Source organism: Carcharhinus amblyrhynchos, chromosome 3 (genome assembly GCF_965287045.1).
Source record: "Carcharhinus amblyrhynchos chromosome 3, sCarAmb.v2.hapA, whole genome shotgun sequence".
Taxonomy (NCBI): Eukaryota; Metazoa; Chordata; class Chondrichthyes; order Carcharhiniformes; family Carcharhinidae; genus Carcharhinus; species Carcharhinus amblyrhynchos.
In genome coordinates, this window is record NC_137326.1 from 65,498,147 (window position 1) to 65,521,366 (window position 23,220).

Consider the following 23,220-nt stretch of genomic DNA (forward strand, 5'->3'; position numbering starts at 1 on the left):
GTATAGTTGCAGCATAACCCCACAGCTCTTAAACTCAAACCCCCTGTTAATAAACGCTAACACACTATAGGCCTTCTTCACAGCTCTATCCACTTGAGTGGCAACCTTCAGAGATCTGTGGATATGAACCCCAAGATCTCTCTGTTCCTCCACATTCCTCAGAACCCTGTTGTTGACCCTGTAATCCACATTCAAATTTGTCCAACCAAAATGTATCACCTCGCACTTATCAGGGTTAAACGCCATCTGCCACTTTTCGGCCCAGCTCTGCATCCTACAACAGCCCTCCACCTCATCCACTAGTCCACCAATCTTGATGTCATCAGCAAACTTACTGACCCACCCTTCAGCCCCCTCCTCCAAGTCATTGATAAAAATCACAAATAACAGAGGATCCAGCACAGATCCCTGTGGTACACCACTGGCAACTGGTCTCCAGTTTGAAAATTTTGCATCCGCCACCACCCTCTGTCTCCTATGACAAAGTCAGTTACTTATTCAATCGGCCAAATTTCCTTCTATCCCACACCTCCTTTCTTCTTCATGAGCCTACCGTGGGGAATCTTATCAAACATCTTAGTAAAATCCATGTATACGACGTCAACTGCTCTATCTCATCTACAAACTTGTTACCTCCTAAAAGAATTCAATCAAATTTGTGAGACAAGACTTACCCTTCACAAATCCATGGTGACTATCCCAGATTAAGCTGTATTTTTCCAAATGGTCACAAATACTGTCTCTCAGGAACTTTTCCATTAACTTACCAACCACCGAAGTAAGACTAACCAGCCTATAATTAACAGGGTCTTCGCTATTTCCTTTCTTGAACGGAGGAACAACATTCGCCAATCTCCAGTCCTCTGGCACTATCCCCATAGACAGTGAGGACCCAAAGATCAAAGCCAAAGGCTCCGCAATCTCATCCCTTGCCTCCCAAAGAATCCTAAGATAAGTCCCCCGGGCCAGGTGGGATATATTGACCCTCAGGTTTTTAAAAATTGCTAATGTATCTTCTCTCAGAACATCTACCTCCTCCGGCCTATCAGCCTGTATCACACACTCATCCTCAAAAATATGGCCCCTCTCCTTGGTAAACACTGAAGAAAAGTATTCATTCATAGCCTTTATCTCTTCTGACTCCATGCATAAGTTCTCACTGCTATCCTTGACAGGCCCTAACCTCACCCTGGTCATTCTTTTATTTCTCACATAAGAGTAAAAAGCCTTGGGGTTTTCCTTTATCTGACCCGCCAAGGACTTCTCATGCCCCCTCCTAGCTCTCCTAAGCCCTATTTTTTAGCTCATTCCTTGCTACCTTGTAACCCTCAAGCAACTCAACTAAACCTCGTTTTCTCATCCTTACATACATCCTTTTTCCTCTTGACTAGACATTCAATCTCTTTTGTGAACCATGGTTGATTCACTTGGCCATTTCCTCCCGATGATTCGATCGTTGTGTCTCCTTAGCCCAGCCAGGAGGAAATTTTTCGATCAGTGATGGACATTATTTGACTGTTTTAATAAGAAAACTCCTATTTTTTATACAAACAAAGATTTGGATTGAACCAGCTCAGCTCTTGTCTCATGCGACTTCACCTTCTGCACTAGTCCGCCATGAGGGACCTTGTCAAAGGCCTTAGTGAAGTCCATGTAGACAACATCCACTATCTCATCAACCATCTTTGCCAGTTCCTCAAAAAATTCGTTCAAGTTCTTGAAACACGACCTCCCCTTCACAAAACCACGTTGCCTCTCACTAATATGGCTGCTTATTTCCAAGTGGGAATAAATCCTATCTTGAAGAACCCTTTCCAATAATTTCCCTTCCACTGATGTAAGGCTCACCGGCCTGTAATTACCTGGATTATTCTTGCTACCTTTCTTTAACAAATGAACAACATTGGCTTTTCTTCAATCCTCTGGGATCTCCCCTGTATGTGGAGATGTCAATATGTGCGATCTTCTTGGAGATCCTCTCCACTTAGAGCTGGCAGTTTGCTGTGTCGATGGTAACTATGCTGTGGAGTACCTCCCCTGTAGCCAGTGAGGATTCAAAGATTTCTCTCAAGGTCCAAACAATTTCCTCCCTTGCCTCGCTCAGTATTCCAGGGTACATCCCATCAGGCCCTGCGGACTTGTCCACCTTAATGTTTCTCAAGAACCCCAATATCTCCTCCTTTTTGATCTCAACATGACTCAAACTATCAACACATCCTTTTCCAGACTCATCATCCACCAAGTCCTTCTCTTTGGTGAACACTGACGCAAAGTACTCATTTAATATCTTACCCATTTCCTCTGGTTCCACGCATAGATTCCCTCCTTTGTCTTAGAGTGGGCCAACCCTCTCCCTGGCTACCCTCTTGCTCTTTATATATGTATAAAAAGCCTTGGGATTTTCGTTAATCCTGCTGACCAATGCTTTTTTGTGACTCCTTTTAGCCCTCCTTACTACTTGCTTAAATTTATTTCTACTTTCCTTGTTTTCCACCCTTGCTTCGTGTGTTCCCAGCCTCCTAGCTTTAACAAATGCTTCCTTTTTCTCTTTGACTAGGCTCACAATATCTCTCATTAACTTGCCATACTTATCCTTCATCCTTACTGGAATGTGCCGGTCCTGAATTCTTATCAACTTACACTTGAAAGCCTCCCACATGCCAGATGTTGATTTGCCCTCAAACAACCACCCCCAATATACATTCTTCAGTTCCAGCCTAATATTGAGGATTACACTAATTTTTATCCATCAATACCTTAAAGCTTATCGAATTATGGTCAGTGATCCCGAACTGCTCCCCTACTGAAACATCGACCACATGGCCGGGCTCATTCCCCAATACCAGGTCCAGTATGGCCCCTTCCCTCGTTGAATTATCTACATACTGTTTCAGGAAGGCCTCTGGGATGGTCCTTACAAACTCTGCCCCATCCACACCCCTAGCACTAAGTGAGTCCCAGTCAATATCGGAGAAGTTAAAATCTCCCACCACAACAACCCTGTTACTTTTACATCTTGCCAAAATCTGCCTACATATCTGTTCCTCTATCTCCCACTGGCAGTTGGGTGGCCTATAGTAAACCCCCAACATTGTGACTACACACCTTCCTATTCTTGAGCTCTACCCATATTGCCTTGCTGTATGAATACTCTGCGGTGTCCTCCTGCAGTACAGCTGTGAGGTTCTCCTTAACCATTAGTGCAACTCACCCACCCCTTTATCATCACCCTCTATCCTGCCTGAAACATCCGTACTCTGGAATGTTAAGCTGCCAATCCTGTCCTTCCTGTAGCTAAGTCTCTGTAATGGCTACAACATCATAGTTCTTAGTACTAATCCAAGCTGTAAGTTCACCTGCCTTACTTACTCTTCTCGCATTGAAATAAGTGCACTTCAGTCCACCACACCCTTTTTGATTAGCAACTCCGCCCTGCTTGCTGTTTCCCTGAGTCTTTCTGGCCCTATTCTCTGGTTCCCCTTCAGCTCGTTCACCTTTGCTTTGGTTCCCAACCCCCTGCCAAACTATCTTAAATCCTCCCATGTGACACTAGCAAACCTCCCAGCCAGAACATTTATGCCCTTCCAGTTTAGATGCAACCCGTTCTTCTTGCACAAGTCCCGCCTGCCCCGGAAGAGACCCCAATGACCCAGATATCTGAAACTCTCCCTCCTACACCAGTTGCACTATCTTCCGATTCCTAGCCTCACTAGCACAGGAGTAATCCAGATTACAACCTTAGAGGTCCTGCTTTTTAACTTTCTACCTAACTCCCTAAACTGCTGCTGCAGGACTCATCACTCTTCCTACCTACATCGTTAGTACTAATATGTACCACAACCTCTGGCTGTTCCCTCTGGAGGTCTCTAGCATCACAGATGTCAGTCTTCAGGCAATTTGATTCACTCCACATAATACCAAGAAATGACTGAAGACACTAGGCACTGCAAAGGCTATCAGCCCTGACAATATTCCGGCAATACTATTCAGAACTTGCCACATCCTTAGCCAAGCTATTATACTGGCATCTACCCAGAAATGTGGAAAATTGCCCAGATATGTACACAAGAAACAGGACAAATCCAACCCAGCCTATTACTGCCCCATCAGTCTACTGTCAATTGTCAATAAAGTGAACGAACGAGTCATCAACAGCACTATCAAGCAGCATTTACTCAGCAATATCCAGGCTTGGGCTGACAAGTGACAGATAACATTTGTGCCACACAAGTGCTAGCCAAGGAGCGTCTCCAACAAGAGAGAATCTAAACATTGCCTCTTGACATTCAATGATATTACCATCAGTGAACCCTCCACTATTAACATCCTGGGGGATTACTAGTGACCATAAACTGAACCAGACTAGATATAATACTGTGGCTACCAGAGCAGGTCAGAGGCTAGCAATCCTGTGGTGAGTAACTCACCTCCCAACTCTCCAAAGCCTGTCCACCATCTACAAGGCACAAGTCAGGGGCATAATGGAATACTCTCCACTTGCCTGGAGAGCGCAGCTCCAACCACACTTGAGAAGCTCAACACCATCCAGGACAAAGCAGCCCACTTGATTTTGAAGCTTTCCACAAATATTTAAACTCTCCACCACTGATAAAAGTAACACAGTGTGTGCTATCTATAAGATATATCAGATGAAATGTGGCTGAAGAGACAGTGTGAGGAGGAGTATTTTAAATTCCTGGGACATTGGGACTACTTCTGGGGAAGGTGGGACCATTACAAACTAGACAGATTACACCTGGCAGGACCAGATCTGATGTTCTATAAGGAGTGTTTGCTAGTGTGGAAGGGGACAGTTTAAATAAAAACATCAGAGGGGATGGGAACTTATGCAAAGAGTCAGAAGAGGAAAAATCAAGGACAAAGACCAAAAACAGAAAGGGGAATAAAGAAAGTGATAGGCAGAGAAACCAAGGGCCAGATTCAAACAGGGCCACAGTGAAAAATAGAATGAGGCCAGTGATGTTAAAAAGACAAGCCTAAAGTCTTTGTGCTTTAACGCGTGGAGCATTTGTAATAAAGCAGATGAATTAATCGTGAAAATAAACAAGCATAATATAGTTAGGATTACAAAGATATGGCTGCCAGGGGACCAGGAACGGGAACTGAACATCCAGGGGTATTCAATACTTAGGAAGGACAGACAAAAAGGTAAAGGCGGTGGAGTTGCATTGCTGGTTAAAGAGGAAATTAACATCACACTGAGGAAGGATATTTGCTCCAACGATGTGGAATCTTTATGTGTTGAGCTAAGAAGCACTAAGGGGCAAAAAACATTAGTAAGGGTTTTATATATATAGGCCTCCCAAATTTTAATGGCAATGTCGGGCACAACATTAAACAGGAAATTTGAGATGCATGCAATAAAGGAACATCTGTAATTTTGGGTGACCTCAAGCTGCATATAAATTGAACATATCAAATTAGTCACAATACAGAATAGGAGTGTACAGGGGATGGTTTTCTGGACCAATACTTTGAGGAACCAGCTAGACAGCAGGCCACTCTAGGCTGGGCATTGTGCAATCAAAAAAGAATAATTGGCAATCTAGTTGTGCGAGACCCATTGGGGGTGAATGACCACAACATGACAGAATTTTTCATCAACTGGAGAGTGACATAGCTGATTCTGAGACTAAGGTCCTGAATCTTAATAAAGGAAACTGCGATGATATGACATGTGAGTTGGCTCTGATAGATTGGGAAATGTTACTTAAAGGGATGATGGCAGACAGGCAATAACAAACATTCAAAAAGTGCATTGGTGAACTGTAACAACTGTTCATGCCTGTCTGGCGTAAAATAAAATGGGAAAGGTGACCAAACCATAGTATAGAAGGGAAATTGGAGATATTATCAGATTCAATTGAGCGGTATACAAATTGACCAGAAAAACCAACAGATCTGGGGTTTGGAAGCTGTTCAGAATTCAGCAAGAGGACAAAGGGATTATTTAAGAAGGGTAAAATAAAGTATGAGAACATAAAAACTGACTGTAAAAGCCTCTATTGAAATGTGAAGAGAAAAAGTTGATGAAAGCAAATGTAGGTCCCTTACAGTCAAAAACAGGAGAATTTATAATAGGGAACAAAGAAATGGCTGACCAACTAAACGTACTTTGGTTCTGTCTTCACAAAGGAGAACACAAATAACCAGAAATGTGGGGGAACCCAGGGTTTAGTGAGAAGGAGGAAGTGAAGGAAATCAGTACTGGTAGGGAAATTGATTGAGAAAATTGATGGAATTGAATCTACATTTATGGGGCTTCATGGTAGCACAGTGGTTAGCACTGCTGCCTCACAGCATCGGGGACGCAGGTTCGCTTCTGACCTTTGGTGGCTGTATGGAGTTTGCACGTTCTCCCTGTGTCAGTGTGGGTCTCTTCTGGGTGCTCTGGTTTCCTCCCACAGTCCAAAGATGTGCAGTTTGGACATGCTAAGCTCCCCTTTAGTGTCCGAAGATGTGCAGGTTAGGTGGATTAGCTATGATAAATGGGTGGGGTACATGGATAGAGTGGTCTGGTAGGCCTGGATAAAGTGCTCTTTTGGAGAGTCGGTGCAGACTTGGTGGGCTGAATAGCCTCCTTCCACACAGATACACCACTCTGGATGAAAATATTTCATCTCGTCTCTGTCTTTAACAGTCTACCCTGTATCCTCAGACTGTGCCCCCTCCACCATCGGGAACACCTTTCCTGCATCTATCCTGTCTAGTCCTGTTAGAATTAGATTTCGATGACATCCCCCCTCATTCTTCTAAACTCCAGCGAATACAATCCTAACTGACTCAATCTCTCCTACATCAGTCCCAGGATCCCAGGAATCAATCTGGTAAACATTCTCTGTGCTCCTTCAAGAGAAAGAACATCTTTCCTCAGAAAAAAATCATCAAAACTGCACACAATATTCCACATGTGACCTCACCAATGCCCTGAACAACTGCAATAATTAAATGGGGTTACCATTGACCAGAAACTGAACTGGACTAGATATATAAACACTGTGGCTTCCAGACCAAGTCAGAGGCTGGGTATCCTGCATCTCCTGATTTTCCAAAACCTGTCCACTGTCTACAAGTCAGGACTGTGACGGAATACTCTCCACTTGCCTGGATGAGTGCGGCTCCAACGACACTCAAGAAGCTCATCACCATCCAGAAGATAGCTGCCTGCTTGAGTGGTGACTTACTCATTAACTTAAACATTTACTCTCTTCATGACTGACACACAATGACAGGAGTACCTACTAGATGTCCAAGACCATCTACAAGATGTGCTGTAACGGTGGTGGCACGGTGGTTAGCACTGCTGCCTTTCAGCGCCAGTGACCTGGGTTCGATTCCCGTCTGTGTGGGGTTTGTATGTTCTCCCCGTGTCTGTGGGGGGTTCCTCCGGGTGTTCCAGTCTCCTCCCACACTCCAAAGATATGGGGGTTAGGTTGACTGGCCATGCTAAATTGCCCTTAGTGTCAGGAGGATTAAGAGGATAAATACGTGGGGTTAGGGGATAGGGCCTGGGTGGGCTTGTTGTCGGTGCAAGTTCAATGGGCCGAATGGCCTCCTTCTGCACTGTAGAGATTCAATGATAGCTCATGAACAAATAAACAAAAAGGGACATCATTATATAATGAGCACCAAGATGTTCTCCCTTGCACCAACTCAACTACCCCCTCCCCCCACATTTACCTCTACCCCAAATAAATTATAGAAGAAATCTGGAATTTCCCAGGAAACAATCACACAATCTCACCATCTCCCCTTCCTCCACAAACGCACTAGATGGCCAATTTGGATGTACATGCAGAATAAACATATCTCTCAGCCTATCATTCAGGGTGATCTGTACTCTGCCATTGGCTGAGCCCCTCCACCTATCATATGACAATTTCCTCACCTTCTGGGGCATTTTTCCCAGGACCCACTCTAGCTTCAGGTCTACAGGGTGCACTGCAGATTGTTGTGCCATCTCAGAATTCTCTGTAGTGTTCCGATCGTCAACCAGCACAATCTGTAAAATAACTCTCATTAACATCCGTTCAACCGAACCCTGGCATTCACCCCTTCCCCAAAAGCCTCACTGCTGCCCCCTCCAGACAGCCAATCACTGCATCCCCCACCTCCAGACGGCCAATCGCTGCGTCCCCCACCTCCAGACGGCCAATCGCTCACACGTTCCCTCCTCCAGACAGCCAATCGCTCACACGTCCCCTCCTCCAGACGGCCAATCGCTGCGTCCCCCACCTCCAGACAGCCAATCGCTCACACGTCCCCTCCTCCAGACAGCCAAACGCTCACACGTCCCCTCCTCCAGACGGCCAATCGCTCATGCGTCCCCTCCTCCAGACGGCCAATCGCTCATGCGTCCCCTCCTCCAGACGGCCAATCACTCACACGTCCCCTCCTCCAGACAGCCAATCACTCACGTGCCCCCTCCAGACGGCCAATCATTCACGTGCCCCCTCCAGATAGCTAATTGGCCTGGACACCCCCATCCTTGGATGGACAATCACCCCCACACAGACAATCACGAAACTCAAACTGACAATCATTGCCCAACACCCCCTCCCCACTTCCTGGAACCACTAATCACTGCCCTGAGACCTGTAAAGGACATCCAATTACTACCCTGCCAACCTCTGACAGCCAATGAATAACCCAACAGCCAATTCTGCCCTGACTGTACCACCTCCCCAAAAGCCAACCACTGATCTACCACCATCCCTTTCATGTCAACACCCCTTCACCCCTGACAGTATCACCAGTTGCCCTTCACCCCGAGTTCAACACTAAACCTCCATTGATTACTGCCACCCCCAGGGATCAAATCCTCAAACAGCCCCCATCTGCAGAATACCTGAATATTCGACTCACCTTTCCATCTCCTGTTATTTTACCAACAAAATCAACTGGACATTTCTCCCGATCACAAACAGCACGGAGAAATGTTGAGTCATTCGGCTGCATAAGGAGTGCATTTGTCTCCTGATACTCCGTTCCCCACAGCTCCAGCACACTCAAGGTCGGATCCCCCACCTTAAATCACAATCAATATATTCAGGAACAACAAAAATCCCAGTCACATCATCCAAGAGCATGACATATGCATACAGGCATAGGGTAAAGCTAAAATTACTTAATGATTCCTTGGTACCAGTATTTAACAAAGAACAAAAACAGCCCGGGAAACAGGCACTTCGGCCCAACGAGCCTGCGCCGCCATTTTAACACTACCATTCTCTCCCCCCACCACAATGAGGAAGAAGATGCTGACAAATATCAGTAGAATATCAGAGATGGTAGAGATAATAGATATGGTGAAAATTGATAGCCAGGAGTAATTAGAACAGTTTCTTTGCTTCACGTACATATGTTACATGCTAGTATCGCAGGCTGTGAAAGGAAGAAGGGGTGAAGATAGCAGAAGAACTGGCCATAAGCTCTGAACCTTCCCTAGATATGGGGAAGAGCACACAGGATTGTAGAGTGGCAAATGTGACACCCTTATTCAAGAATGGATGTAAGGATGGTCCAAGTAACTGCGGGATTAAATTCTATCAAGATAGATAAGTCACCGGGACCGGATGGGATGTACCCCAGGTTACTGTGGGAGGTGAGGGAAGAGATTGCAGGGCCCCTGGCGATGATCTTTGCGTCGTCGATGGAGACGGGACAGGTTCCGGAGGATTGTGGGTGTGGTTCCTATTTTCAAGAAAGGGAACAGGGATAGCCCAGGAAATTACCCACCGGTAAGTCTGACCTCAGTGGTTGGTAAGTTGATGGAGAGGATACTGAGGGACAGGATTTATGAACATTTACAGAAGTTTAATATGATCAGAAATAGTCAGCACAGCTTTGTCAAGGGCAGGTCATGCCTTACGAGCCTAGTTGAGTTCTTTGAAAATGTGACTGAACACATTGACAAAGGAAGAGCGGTGGATGTGGTTTACATGGACTTCAGCAAGGTGTTTGATAAGGTCCCCCATGCAAGGCTTCTTGAAAAGGTGACAGGGCATGGGATCCAAGGGGCTGTTGCCTTATGGATCCAGAACTGGCTTGCCGGCAGAAGGCAGAGTGGTTGTGGATGGGTCTTTTTCTGCATGGAGGTCGGCCACCGGTGGAGTGCCCCAGGGATCTGTTCTAGGACCTTGGCTGTTTGTCATTTTTATAAATGACCTGGATGAGGAAGTGGAGGGATGGTTTATTAAGTTTGCCGACGACACCAAGGTTGGTGTGTTGTGGATAGTCTGGAGGGATGTCAGAAGTTGCAGCGAGACATAGATAGGATGCAAGGCTGGGCGGAGAAGTGGCAGATGGACTTCAACGTGGATAAATGTGTAGTGGTCCATTTTGGCAGGTCCAATAGGATGAAAAAGTACAATATCAAGGGTAGGACTCTTAGCAGTGTTGAGGAGCAGAAGGACCTTGGGGTCCGGGTGCACAGGACTCTTAAATCGGCCTCGCAGGTAAAGGATGTGGTCAAGAAGGCGTATGGTGTGCTAGCCTTCATTAATCGAGGGATTGAGTTTAGGAGTCGGGAGGTAATGCTGCAACTTTATAAGATCCTTGACAGACCCCACTTGGAGTACTGTGCGTAGTTCTGGTCACCTCACTACAAGAAGGATGTGGAAGCTATTGAGAGGGTGCAGAGGAGATTTACAAGGATGTTGCCTGGACTGGGAGGCATGCCTTATGAGGATAAGTTGAGGGAGCTAGGTCACTTCTCCCTGGAGAGACGAAGATTGAGAAGCAACCTGATAGAGATTTATAAAATGTTGGGAGGTATAGATAGGGTGAATTCTCGGAGGCTATTTCCCAGGGCTGAAATGGTCACTACAAGAGGACACAGGTTTAAGGTGCTGGGGGGCAGGTATAGAGGAGATGTCAGGGGTAAGTTTTTCACTCAGAGGGTGGCGAGTGAGTGGAATCGGGTGCCATCAGTGGTGGTAGAGGTGAACTCGCTGGGGTCTTTTAAGAGACTTCTGGATGAGTACGTGGGATTTAATGGGATTGAGGGTTATAGATAGGCCTGGTAGGTATGGATACGATCGGCACAACTTGTGGTTCTATGTTCTATAATTAGTTTAAAATCAGTGGTGGATAAGGTTTTAAAAACAACAATCAGTGAAAAGTATTGTTACACATATAGAGCTTATAACATAAGAACATAAGAAATAGGAGCAGGAGTAGGCCATCCAGCCCTTCGAGCCTGCCCCGCCATTCAATAAGATCATGGCTGATCTGTCGTGGCTCTGTTCCACTTTCCCGCCTGCTCCCCATAACCCTTAATCCCCTTGCCTATCAAAAACCTATCTACCCGCATCTTAAATATATTTAGCGAGGTAGCCTCCACCACTTCAACGGGCAGAGAATTCCAGAGATTCACCACCCTTTGAGTGAAGAATTTCCTCCTCAACTCCGTTCTAAACTGCCCCGCCCCCCCCCCCTTATCTTGAGGCTGTGCTCCCTAGTCCCACCGTCCTTTCTGAGTGGGAAGAGTCTCTCCACCTCTACCCTATCCATCCCATTCATCATCTTATACGTCTCAATGAGATCTCCCCTCATCCTTCTAAACTCTAACGAGTACAAGCCTAGTTTATTCAGCCTCTCCTCATAGCTCAACCCCCTCGACTCCGGTATCAGCCTAGTGAACCTCCTCTGCACTCCCTCCAAGGCCAAAATATCCTTGCGTAAGTGCGGCGACCAAAACTGCACACAGTACTCCAGCTGCAGCCTCACCAGTGCCCTGTACAGTTGCAGCAAGACCGCCCTGCTTTTATATTCAATCCCCCTCGCTATGAAGGCCAGCATCCCATTCGCCTTCCTGACCACCTGCTGCACCTGCAGCTGGGTTTTTGTGACTCGTGCACAAGGACCCCGAGGTCCCTCTGCATGCTGCAGCTTTTCGCCATGTAAGTAGTAGTCCTCCCTACCATTATTCCTACCAAAGTGGACAACCTCACACTTGCCAACATTAAATTCCATTTGCCAGTTCCTCGCCCATTCGCCCAGCCTATCTAGATCCCTCTGCAGACTTTCCACACCCTCCGCACAATTTGCCGTTCCACCAATCTTTGTGTCATCAGCAAATTTCGACACCTTACACTCAGTTCCCTCCTCCAGATCATCTATATAAATGGTAAATAGCTGAGGCCCCAGCACCGATCCCTGGGGCACTCCACTAGTCACCAACCGCCAATCCGAATACCACCCATTGACACCCACTCTCTGCCTCCTATTTGACAGCCAATCCCCTATCCACGCTAACACCCTACCCCCAACTCCATGCCCCCTAACCTTCTGTAACAACCTCTTGTGCGGCGTTTGATACGCCTTCTGAAAATCAAGAAACACCACATCCACCGGTTCCCCTCTATCCACCGCTCTGGACACATCCTCATAGAATTCCAATAAATTCGTCAGACACGACTTCCTCTTAACAAAACTATGCTGCGTCTGCTCTATCAAACAATTCTCCTCAAGATGACTCGCTATTTTCTCCTTAATTACGGCTTCAAGCATTTTACCCACAATAGACGTTAAACTAACCAGCCTATAATTCCCTGCCTTTTGCCTGCTACCCGTTTTAAACAATAACATTAGCCGTTCTCCAATCTTCCGGCACTTCCCCGGAATCCAGCGAGGTTTGGAAAATAATCACCAAGGCATCCACTATCACCTCCGCCATTTCTTTCAGAACCCTTGGATGCATTCCATCCGGTCCTGGGGAACTGTCCACCATCAGTCCCTCCAGTCTGTCGAGCACTGCCTCTCTAGTAACAATAATCTCATTCAGGCCCTCCACTCCCACCATCTTTCCATCGTTAACACCCGGCAAACTATTCACGTCCTCCTCCGTGAAGACCGAAGCAAAAAAGTTATTCAAGGCCTCAGCCATTTCCTCATTGTTCAGGGACTGCTTCTTTGAGGTAAAATAGAGTTGTGAAGGAAGTCACGTGGCCTGCACCAAATTCTGCCCCACAAGCTAGGGAGCACAGAAAGTGTGGAGCACTTGGGAAGAGGCTGCTTGCTGGTGACACTCAGAGGTGAGAGCACAATGAGGATATAGTAACGCTGGGCGAGTGATAGGGCAGGGTGGGGGAGCAAGGGGGGAGGGTGAAAGGGGCGAGGGGGACCAATGGGGGGGCGAGGGTTGGGGCAATGAAGGGGGCCAGGGAGGACGGAGGGCAAGTCGCTGGGGGTTCGGGGGGTGGGGGTCGAGGGTTGGGCGGGGGGGGGGTGCCGAGGTGTGTGAGGGGAGGGATCAGCGGGGTACAGAAAGCGGGGGTGTGAGCAGAGGCAAGGGGATGGTGAGAGGGGGTGAGGGGGGGAGCGAGTGGAGCGAGGGGGAGGGGGTAGGGGGTGGCAAGGGGGCAGGGTGGGGCGAGGAGGCAAGGAAGAGGCGAGGGGGAGCTGAGAGGACAGGGGGCAAGACGGGAGCGAGGAAGGCCGGGGTGGGGGGGGGGGGGTGGTGGTGAAGAGGGATGAAGGGGGATGGGAAGGCCAGGGGGGCCAAGGGAGGTCCGTGGGCGTTCCAGAGGGGCAAGGAGTCCGAGGGTTGAGCGAGGGCAGGCGAGGGGGGAGGGGTGCAGGGCCGAAGGGAGGGCGAGGGGGGTGAGGGAGGCAAGGATGGCAAGGGAGGTTGAGTGGGGGAAAGGAGGGGCGAGAAAGGGGGGGGGCCAGAGAGGCATAGGAAGAGGGCGTGCGAGATTAACAGTGAGCAGGAACGAGAGGAGCGAGTCAGAGAGCAAGTGATTGAATCACTGCTAGATTAGTGTGAGATGACAGCACAACGAGGATAACAGGGAAAGTGACAGAGTGAGTGGGAGAGGGAGGCAGTAAAAGTCAGAGAGAGGGGGTGGAGCACAAATGAGAGAGTGAGGAGGAGTGAGCAAGATGGAGAGAATGAGTAACAGAGAACAAGGAAGAGAAAGACAGAGACAGCAAGGGAGAGAACAAGTGAGAGGAGGCAGTACTCCAATCAGTGAACATAGTCAGGTGCACACAACTTTCACAGCTCAGTCTTGTGCTGCCAACATTGGTTCGATCATGCTAACAAAACACACATTAAAAATGTACTCACCTTAAATTTGCTGGTGTAAATCACGGCCCCAGCAGGCTCACTCAACTCTTTCAACACATTACCTATGGGGCAGAAGAGATCAGTTTTAGAAAGCACGTGAAATGCAAGAGAATAAGATCCTGGTAAGATCAGTAGATGCAGGAACAGAAGTAGGCCATTTGGACCAGAGTACATTCCGCTGTTCAATGAGATAATGATTGATCTGATACAATAATCATCAACTCCACTTTATTCCCAAAGCCCTTGGTTGGGCTTCTTGGTTAAAATTTATTTCAGCCTTAACAATGCAGTCTCTGCAGTAAATAATTCCACAAATTCACTCCGCTTTGCGTAGAAATTTCTCTTCATATCTGTCTTAAATAGGCGACCCCTTACAACTGAGATTACGCCTCTGATCCTAGACTCCCGCACAAGGGGAAACAACTTCTCAATATCTACCCTTTAAAGACCCCTGAGAATCCGCTATGTCCCAATAAAGTCATCTCGCATTCTTCTAAATTCCACTGAGTACAGGCGCACCTACTCAACTTCTCATAAGTCCTCTGAACTGTTGTGAAGTTCAGTAGAATGTTAGCATTTCAGACAGCATGATGATACAGTGGTAAAGCACTGCCAAGGATCCAGGTTCAACTCCAGCTTCAGATGACCGTGTAGAGTTTGCACGTTCTCCCCACGTCTGGATGAGTTTCCTCCAGGTATTCCAATTTCTTCCCACGCTCCAAAGACGTGCAGGTTAGTTTGATAGGCCATACTAAATTGATCCTACTGTCACGGGGACTTGGTTTGATTTATTATTGCCATATGTATTAACATACAGTAAAAATTCTTGTTTCTTGCCCACTATACAGAGCATGTCATTCAAAGAGAAGGAACTGAGAGAGTGCAGAATATAAGTGTTACAGTCATGGCTGGGGTGCAGAGAAGGATCAACTTAATGCAAGATAGGTCCATTCAAACGTCCAATGGCAGTAGGGAAGAAGCTGTTCTTGAGTCGATTGCTACGAGGCCTCAAACTTTTGTATCCTTTTCCAGATGGAATGTGGAAGAGAGAATATCTGGGATGTGAGAGGTCCTTAACTATGCTGGCTGCTTTGCCGAGGCAGTGGGAAATGTAGGTAGAGTCAATGGATAGGAGGCTGGTTTGCGTGATGGATTTTGCTACATTCACGACCTTTTGTAGTTCCTTGTGGTCTTGGGCAGGAACCATCCCAAGCTGTGATATAACCAGAAAGAATGCTTTCTACGGTGCATCTGTAAAAGTTAGTAGGGTCGTAGCTGACGCGCCAAATTTCAACAGTCTTCTGAAAAAGTACAGGCATTGGTAGGCTTTCTTAACTTCAGTGTTGGTATGGGATGGAAGCAGGACAGGTTGTTAGGCCTGGACACCTAAAATCTTGAAGCTCTCAACTCTTTGTACTTTGTCCCCATTGATGTAGACAGGAGGATGTTCTCCTCTACGATTCCTGAAGTCGATAACAATTTCCTTTGTTTTGCTGACATTGAGGGAGAGATTATTGTCGCCACACCAGTTCAGCAGATTCACTATCTCATTCCTGTACTCTGACCCACTACGGTGGTGTCGTCAGCAAACTTGAAAATTGAGTTGGAGGGGAATTTGGCCACACAGTCATAGGTGGATAAGGAGTACAGTAGGGGGCTGAGAACACAGCTTTGTGGGGCACCGGTGTTGAGGATGATCACGGAGGATGTGTTGTTGCCTATCCTTACTGATTGTGGTCTGTAGGTTCAGAAGTTCAGGATTCAGCTGCAGAGGGAGGAGCCATGCCCAAGCCATGGAGTTTGGAGGTGAGTTTTGTTGGAATAATGGTGTTGAAGGCTGAGCTGTAGTCAATAAACAGGAGTCTGACATAGATGGCCTTGTTATCTAGGTGTTTCAGGATTGAGTGCAAGGCCAGGAAGATAGCGTCTGCTGTGGCAGTAGGTGAACTGTAGTGGATCCAGGCAGTCCGGAAGGCTGGAATAGATTCGTGCCATGACTAGCCTTTTGAAGCATTTCATAATGATGGATGTCAGAGCCACCGGACGATGGTCATTAAGGCACACTACTTGGCTTTTCTTTGGTACTGGGATGATGGTCATCTTCTCGAAGCAGATAGGAACCTCAGATTGTTATAAAGAGAGGTTGAAGATGTCTGCGAATTCCCCCGCCAGCTGTCCCTGCAGGATCTGAGTGCTCTTCCGGGTACCCCATCTGTGCTAGTCACTTTCCGTGGGTTGACCTTCAAGAAAACTGCTCTGACATCAGTGGTGACCTTAGATACAGGTTCACCTGAGGTTTCCGGGGTGGAGGGCATGCTCTTGCTGATCTAGTTAGCACGGTAACTGTGCAGGGTAATAGGAAGAGGACCTGGGTAGGATTATGGTCGAATGGCCTCCGTCTCTACTGTAGAGATAGCATGATTTTCTGAATTTGGTGTTTGTAAAATTATTTTAAAAATTGTAAAATGCTAAGAGGTGAAAATATTGCATGGTCCCTTTAAAAAGGTAGTCCTTTTTCTGTGCTTGGCAAGTTAAAAAAAATGCAGGTGCATATGGTGCTAGTACACAGAATGACTGGATTGGCCACAAAAGACAGTAGGTCACAGCAGAAGGGTGCGTTTCTGAATGGAGGGCAGTGACTCGTGGTGTTCCTCAAGGATCAGTGCTGTTCATAATGTATTTATACATAAAAATGATTTGGAGGAAAATGCAACTTGTTTAATTAGTAATTTTGTGGAAGACAAAGGTTGATGGAATTGTGGATAGGGATGAAGACATCAGAGGATAAAACAGGATATAGATTGGTTGTAGGCATGGGTGGAGGCATGGCAGATGTAATTTAATCTGGATAAAAGTAAGATAATGCATTTTTTTCGAAGGTCTCATACAGGTAGGAAATGTACAATAAATGGCAGAACCCTTAAGAGTATTAATAGCCAAAGGGATCTGGGTGTAAAGATACACAGGTCACTGCAAGTGGCAATGCAGGTGGAGAAGGCAGTCAAGAAAGAATACAACATGCTTGCCTTCATCAGCCGGACATGGAGTTTAAAAATTGGCAAGCGATGTTGCAGCTTCATAAAACATTAGGCCGCACTTGGAATATAGTCTTCAATTCTGGTTGCCACACTACCAGAAGGATGTAGAGGCTTTGGAGAGGGTACAGAAAAGATTTACCAGGATGTTGCCCGGTATGGAGAGTATTCACTATGAGGAGAGGTTGTAGAAACTTGGTTTGTTCTCACTGGAACACTGGAGGTTGAGTGGCAACCTGATAGAAGTCTATAAGGTTATGAGGGTCATGGACAGAGTCAGAAGCTTTTTCCCAGAGTGGAAGAGTCAATTACTAGGGGGCATGGGTTTAAGGTGCGAAAGGCAAGGTTCAAGGGAGATGTACGAGGCAAGTTGGCAAATTTTGTTTTTACAAAGGGTGGTAGATGCTTGAAACTCACTCCCGAGGGAGGTAGCGGAAGCAGATACAACAGTCACTTTTCAGGGGTGTCTTGACAAATAGATCATAGAACATAGAACCCTACAGTGCAGAAAGAGGCCTTTCGGCCCATCAAGTCTGCACTGACCATAATCCCACTGAGGCCCTACCCCCGTATCGCTACACATTTACCCGCTAATCCCTCTAACCTATGCATCCCAGGACACTAACGGGCAATTTTAGCATGGCCAATCAACCTAACCCGCACATCTTTGGACTGTGGGAGGAAACCGGAGCACCCGGAGGAAACCCACTCAGACACAAGGAGAATGTACATACTCCACACAGACAGTGACCTGAGCCGGGAATCGAATCCAGGTCCCTGGAGCTGTGAAGCAGCAGTGCTAACCACTGTGCTACTGTACTGTTCATGAAACATGAATAGATTGAGAATAAAACGGGATATGGTTCTGGGGAGGGTAGGGGGTTTTAGTTCAGACAGGCAGCATGGTCAGTACAGACTTGGAGGGCCAAAGGGCCTGTTCCTGTGCTGTAATTTTCCTTGTTTACTGACACATTGTAGCAAAGGCCAAGCAGCAGGGTTGTCTTGGCAACAGGCCATTTTTGAATTTTAGCTTGTCAGTTCAAATTAGGCACGTAGATACCAAGCACCTATCAGATTGGAAATTGATGTTTTGGTAACCTGTGAACCAATCATATTATGGGCAATGTCATCAGAAGTATAAAAGACCCTGGCAGTGGCATAAACAGAGAGAGCACCTGCCACCACTCACAGCTTTCAGAGTGAGACAGAACTGCTGGCCCTCAGGGCCTCATTTATTTCCAGCAACAAAGCCTCATTTCGATAGCAAAGGAAGAAGACAGAATATTCTGGAAGAGGACAAATCCTGGTCGTAATTTAGAGGGCAACTAAATATTCTATTTTTTTGTTAATAACTGGGAATTGTATTTATTAAAACAGCATTCCATTAGAGTAGTGTTTTATTTCGTTTGTTAGTAGTTTAGATAACCTGTTCACTGTTGGTTAGATAAATAAAGTGTTATTTGTAGATTTTACAGGAAGATCTCAGGTAGTTACTTTGATTTAACCACTAAAAGTTGCTGAATATCAGATCACACTACTTCACGCATTCTTTTAATAGATTATAACGTGAGGTACTCCTCTTTGAGTGGTTTGGTGTTAGTTCTCAGAGAGGGGAGCAACCTCCACTTCATAATAGATTGGGCGCTCGAGTCCTGGATTTGAACAGTCCTGGATCTTTAAATAAACCTGAAGTGAGAAATGGAAGATCTGTTCACCGACAACAAGCCGGTTAAATCAAAAGTGGGCAAATGGCTCTTATCATTGCTAAAGAGGTTCTGGGGGTTCCCAAATCTGTTAAGAAAGTTTAGAAAGACAGAAGACAACACTTGTAGAATTAGCAAACAGGCTAAAATTTCATTTAACCAGGAATAATAGGAAAGCTGAAATCGTAACAAAGATGGCCAAGCATTTAGGTATATTAGAGAAAGTCAAATGCAGTGGAGTTAGAAAAAAATCAATTGTAAACAAAACAAGTGGAGTCAGAAAGTGAACTTAAAAGGCTGGAGTTTAAAAAAGAGGGACAGGAAAGAGAAAGGAAGGCTCTAGCAGAAGAAAGAGAAGGAGAAATATTGTTTCAGTTGGAAAAGATGAAGTTGGAATTTGAAGCAAAAAGATTTCAAATGACAGAAGTAAAAGTACAAGGTGGAAGTGGTGGTGAGCAGGATCAGCTCAGTCAATCGCCTGGTAGGGATATGTACAAATATGTCCAAACATTACCAAAATTTGATAAAAAGACGCAGAGGCCTTTTCATTTCCTTTGAGAAATTGAATACACAGATGAAATGGCCAGAGGAGGTGTAAGTAATGTTAATTCAGACCAAGACAGGGCTTTTGAGGTGTTTGCAGCACTGTCAGAGTTGGTGTCAGGAAAATATGAAGTAAAAAGGTACTTTGAGTACCTACGAATTGGTACCAGAAGCATATAGACAACGATTCAGAAACGTAAGAAAAGAACCAGGTCAGGCTTATATTGCATTTGAAAGAATTAAACAGAGCAACTTTGATAGATGGGTTTGAACATTAAAAGAGAGAAGACATATGAGGCTATTAAAGATATTATTCTTCTGGATAAACTTACTTTCAGAAGTGATAATAACTCATGTTGAGAAACAAAACATTGAAACAGCAAGAAGAGTTGCAGAGATGGTAGATGAATACATATCGCTGCATAAATTGAAAACTAGCTTCCGACAGCAATTTTACTCCGAGGGACAGAAACTGGGAAAGAGGGAGATCCTTCACTGAGAAACAAAAAGTAGATCACGCTGGCAACAGTTTACCACATGAAAAAAGATACCCAAGAAGTTAAGAAATTTAAGATTCATATGTTTGTCCATGGGGATATTACAAGTGGTAGGAGGTCTCTTCAAAGCAAGGTCTAGTGGTCCCTATCAGATTTAGAAGTTAAGTCAGGTGAATTTTAAGTTCATAAATTCATAAAATATAGGAGCAGAATTAGGCCATTCGGCCCATAAGTCCACTCCACCATTCAGTCATGCCTGACATGCTCTTCATCCACATTTTCCTGTCTTCTCTCCTTAACTTTCAACCCATTATCAATTAAAAATCTGTCCAACTCCTCATTCAATTTACTCACTGTCCCAGCACCCACCGCACTTCGGGGTCATGAATTCCACAGATTCACAACCCTTTGGGAGGAGTAGTTCCTCCTCAACTCTGTTTTAAATTAGCTACCCCTTATCCTAAAACTATGATCTCTCGTTCCAGAATGTCCCCCAGCAGAAGCATCCTTTCCACATCTACTTTATCCATACCTTTAATCAGGTCGGATAGCCTGACATCAATGGTAGGGAAATTATTGGAGGGGATTCTTCGAGACTAGATTTACTCCCACTTGGAACTAAGTGGACATATTAACAAGAGGCAACATCGTTTTGTGAAGCAGAGATTCTGCTTCACTAATTTGATTAAGTTTTTTGAGGAAGTGACGAAGGTGACTGATGAGGGTAGGACAGTGGATGTTCTCTGCATGGACTTCAGTAAGGCCTTTGATAAGATCCTTCATGGCAGACATGTATAGAAGGTGAAGTTGCATAGGATCAGAGGTGACCTGGCAAGATGGATTCAGAATGTGCTTAGGTCATAGAGGACAGAGGATAGCATTGGAAGGGTGAATTTCTAAATGGAGGGCTATGACTACTGGCATTCCTCAGGGATCAGTGCTGGGACTTTTGCTGTTTGTAATATATATAAATGTTTTGGAGGAAAATGCAATGGTTTGATTACTAAGTTTGCAGATGACACAAAGGTTGGTGGAATTGCGGATAACGATGAGGACCACAGGAGGATACAACAGGACATAGCTCAGTTGGAGACTTGAACGAAGAGATGGCAGATGGCATTTAATCGGACAAATGTGAGGTAATGCATTTTGGAAGGTCTAATATAGATGGGAAACGTACAGTAAATGACAGAATCCTAAAGAGTATGGATAGGCAGAGGGATCTTGGTGTACAGAAACACAGGTCACGGAAAGTAGCAATGCTGGTGGAGAAGGTAGTCAAAAAGGCATACAGCATGCTTGCCTTCATCAACTGGGGGACTGAGTTTAAAAATTGGCAAGTCATGTTGCAGCTTTATAGAACATTAGTTCAGCTGTACTTAGAATATGGTATTCAATTTTGGTTGCCGAGGATACAGAAAAGATTTATGAGGATGTTGCCTGGTATGGAGGGCATAAGTTATGAGGAGAGGTTAGAGGAACAAAACTTGGTTTGTTCTCACGGGAATGCCGGAAGTTGAGGGGTGACCTGATGGAAGCCTATAAGATTATGGGGGGCACCGACAGGTGGATAGTCAGAAGCTTTCTTCCAGGATGGAAGAGTCAATTACTAAGAGGGCGTAGGTTTAAGGTGTAAGGTTTAAAGGAGGCAAGTTTTCTTTTTACACAGAGGGAACTCGCTGCCGGGGAGGTAATCGAAGCAGATGCGATAGTGGCATTCAAGGGGCATCTGGACAAATACATGAATAGGTTGCGAATATAGGGATATGGTCCCCGGAAGGGTAGGGGGTATTAGTTAAGTCAGGCAGCAGGTCGGTACAGGCTTGAAGGACCGAAGGACCTGTTCCTGTGCTGTAATTCTCTTTGTTCTTGTTCTTGATCATCTTGAATACCTCAATATGATCTTCCCTCATTCTTCTAAATTCCAGAGAGGACAGGCCTTAACTGTTCAATCCCTCTTCATATGACAAGCCTCTCATCTCTGGAATCAATCTAATGAAACTCCTCTGAACTGCCTCCAATGCCACTACATTTTTTCTCAAATAAGGGGACCAAAACTGTGCACAATGCTCCAGGTGCAGCCTCACCAATGCCTTGTATAGTTGTAACAATACTTCCTTATCTTTATCTGTATTTCTTAGCTATAAATGCCAACATTCCATTTGCTTTATTATCTGCTGTACCTGCATGCTCGTTTTCTGTATCTCATGAACGAGGATACCCAAATCTGCACTGGAGCACCCTGAAGTCTCTCCCCATTTGGATAAAAAGTCACCTTCCCATTTTTGCAACCAATATGCATGACCTCACATTTACCCATCTGACACATTTTGGCCCACTCTCCGAATCTATCCATATCCATTTGTATTTCCTCACTGTAACTTACTGTCCTGCCTATTTTTGTGTCATCTGCAAATTTGGCTACAGAACCTTCCATACCTGTATCCAAGTCATGAATATAGATAATAAATAACTGGGGTCCAAGGATCGAACCCTGTGGCACCACACTACTTATTTCTTGTCATCCAGAAAATAAAACATTTATCCCAACTCTCTGTCTTCTGTCCATCAGCCAGTCACCTATCCAAGTTAATAAATTACCCCTAATCCCACATGATTAAACCTTGTCAATTAACCATTTGTGCAGCATCTTATCAAATGCCTTCCAGAAGTCCAGATGTAGTATATCTACAGGATCCCCATTATCCACTTATCTGGCAAACATACCAGATAGGGAAAAATGTGAACATGTTAAAACAATACTATGACAGGGAAAGGGAACCAGAGAAACAGGTATTAGTTACTGCACTTAGAGTGAGGAATCAAATCCTGATGATGTGGAGTTTGATGTGCCTCAGGATAAACTGAATAATGAAGAAGTCCTTAAGGAATGGAATAGTGAGCTATCTGTCTCAAGAACAGAGAACTGAATTGAAAGACTTGTTACATTGCTATGACGACCTATATCAAAATGGAGTGAGGAGGACTAATGATTAGTACAAGGTTGACATGGGGAATGCTGTTCTGATAAAACACACCCCTCCCCCCCGCCATTGGCTCAATTGTCTCAAAGCAACACAGGTTCAGAAGGAAGTGGAAGTAATGCTACAAGAAGACATCACAGAACTGAGTCAAAGCAAGTGGAGTTCGCCGATCATGTTGGTCCCCAAACCTGATGGTACTCAAAGGTTTTGCATAGATAATTGGAAGGTCAATGCTGTGACTAAATCTGATTCAAAGAACTAAGAACAAAGAAAATTACAGAACAGGAACAGGCACTTCGGCCCTCCAAGCCTACACCGACCATGCTGCCCGACTTAACTAAAATCCCCTACCCTTCCGGGGAC

The 23,220-nt window shown here is 45.5% G+C and overlaps 1 protein-coding gene across 3 annotated transcripts in view; it reads right to left on the minus strand.

Annotated features, from left to right (window-relative positions):
* Positions 1 to 23,220, minus strand: part of pfas (phosphoribosylformylglycinamidine synthase) — a 158,706-nt gene that overhangs the window by 63,991 nt on the left and 71,495 nt on the right. For all 3 annotated transcript variants that reach the window (XM_080184918.1, XM_080184910.1, XM_080184925.1), the window contains 3 exons: positions 14,096 to 14,157; positions 8,887 to 9,048; positions 7,910 to 8,023 (listed from right to left, as the gene is read on the minus strand). In XM_080184918.1, the coding sequence (XP_080041044.1) occupies positions 7,910 to 8,023; positions 8,887 to 9,048; positions 14,096 to 14,157 (338 nt within the window). The remainder of the gene's footprint in view (positions 1 to 7,909; positions 8,024 to 8,886; positions 9,049 to 14,095; positions 14,158 to 23,220) is intronic.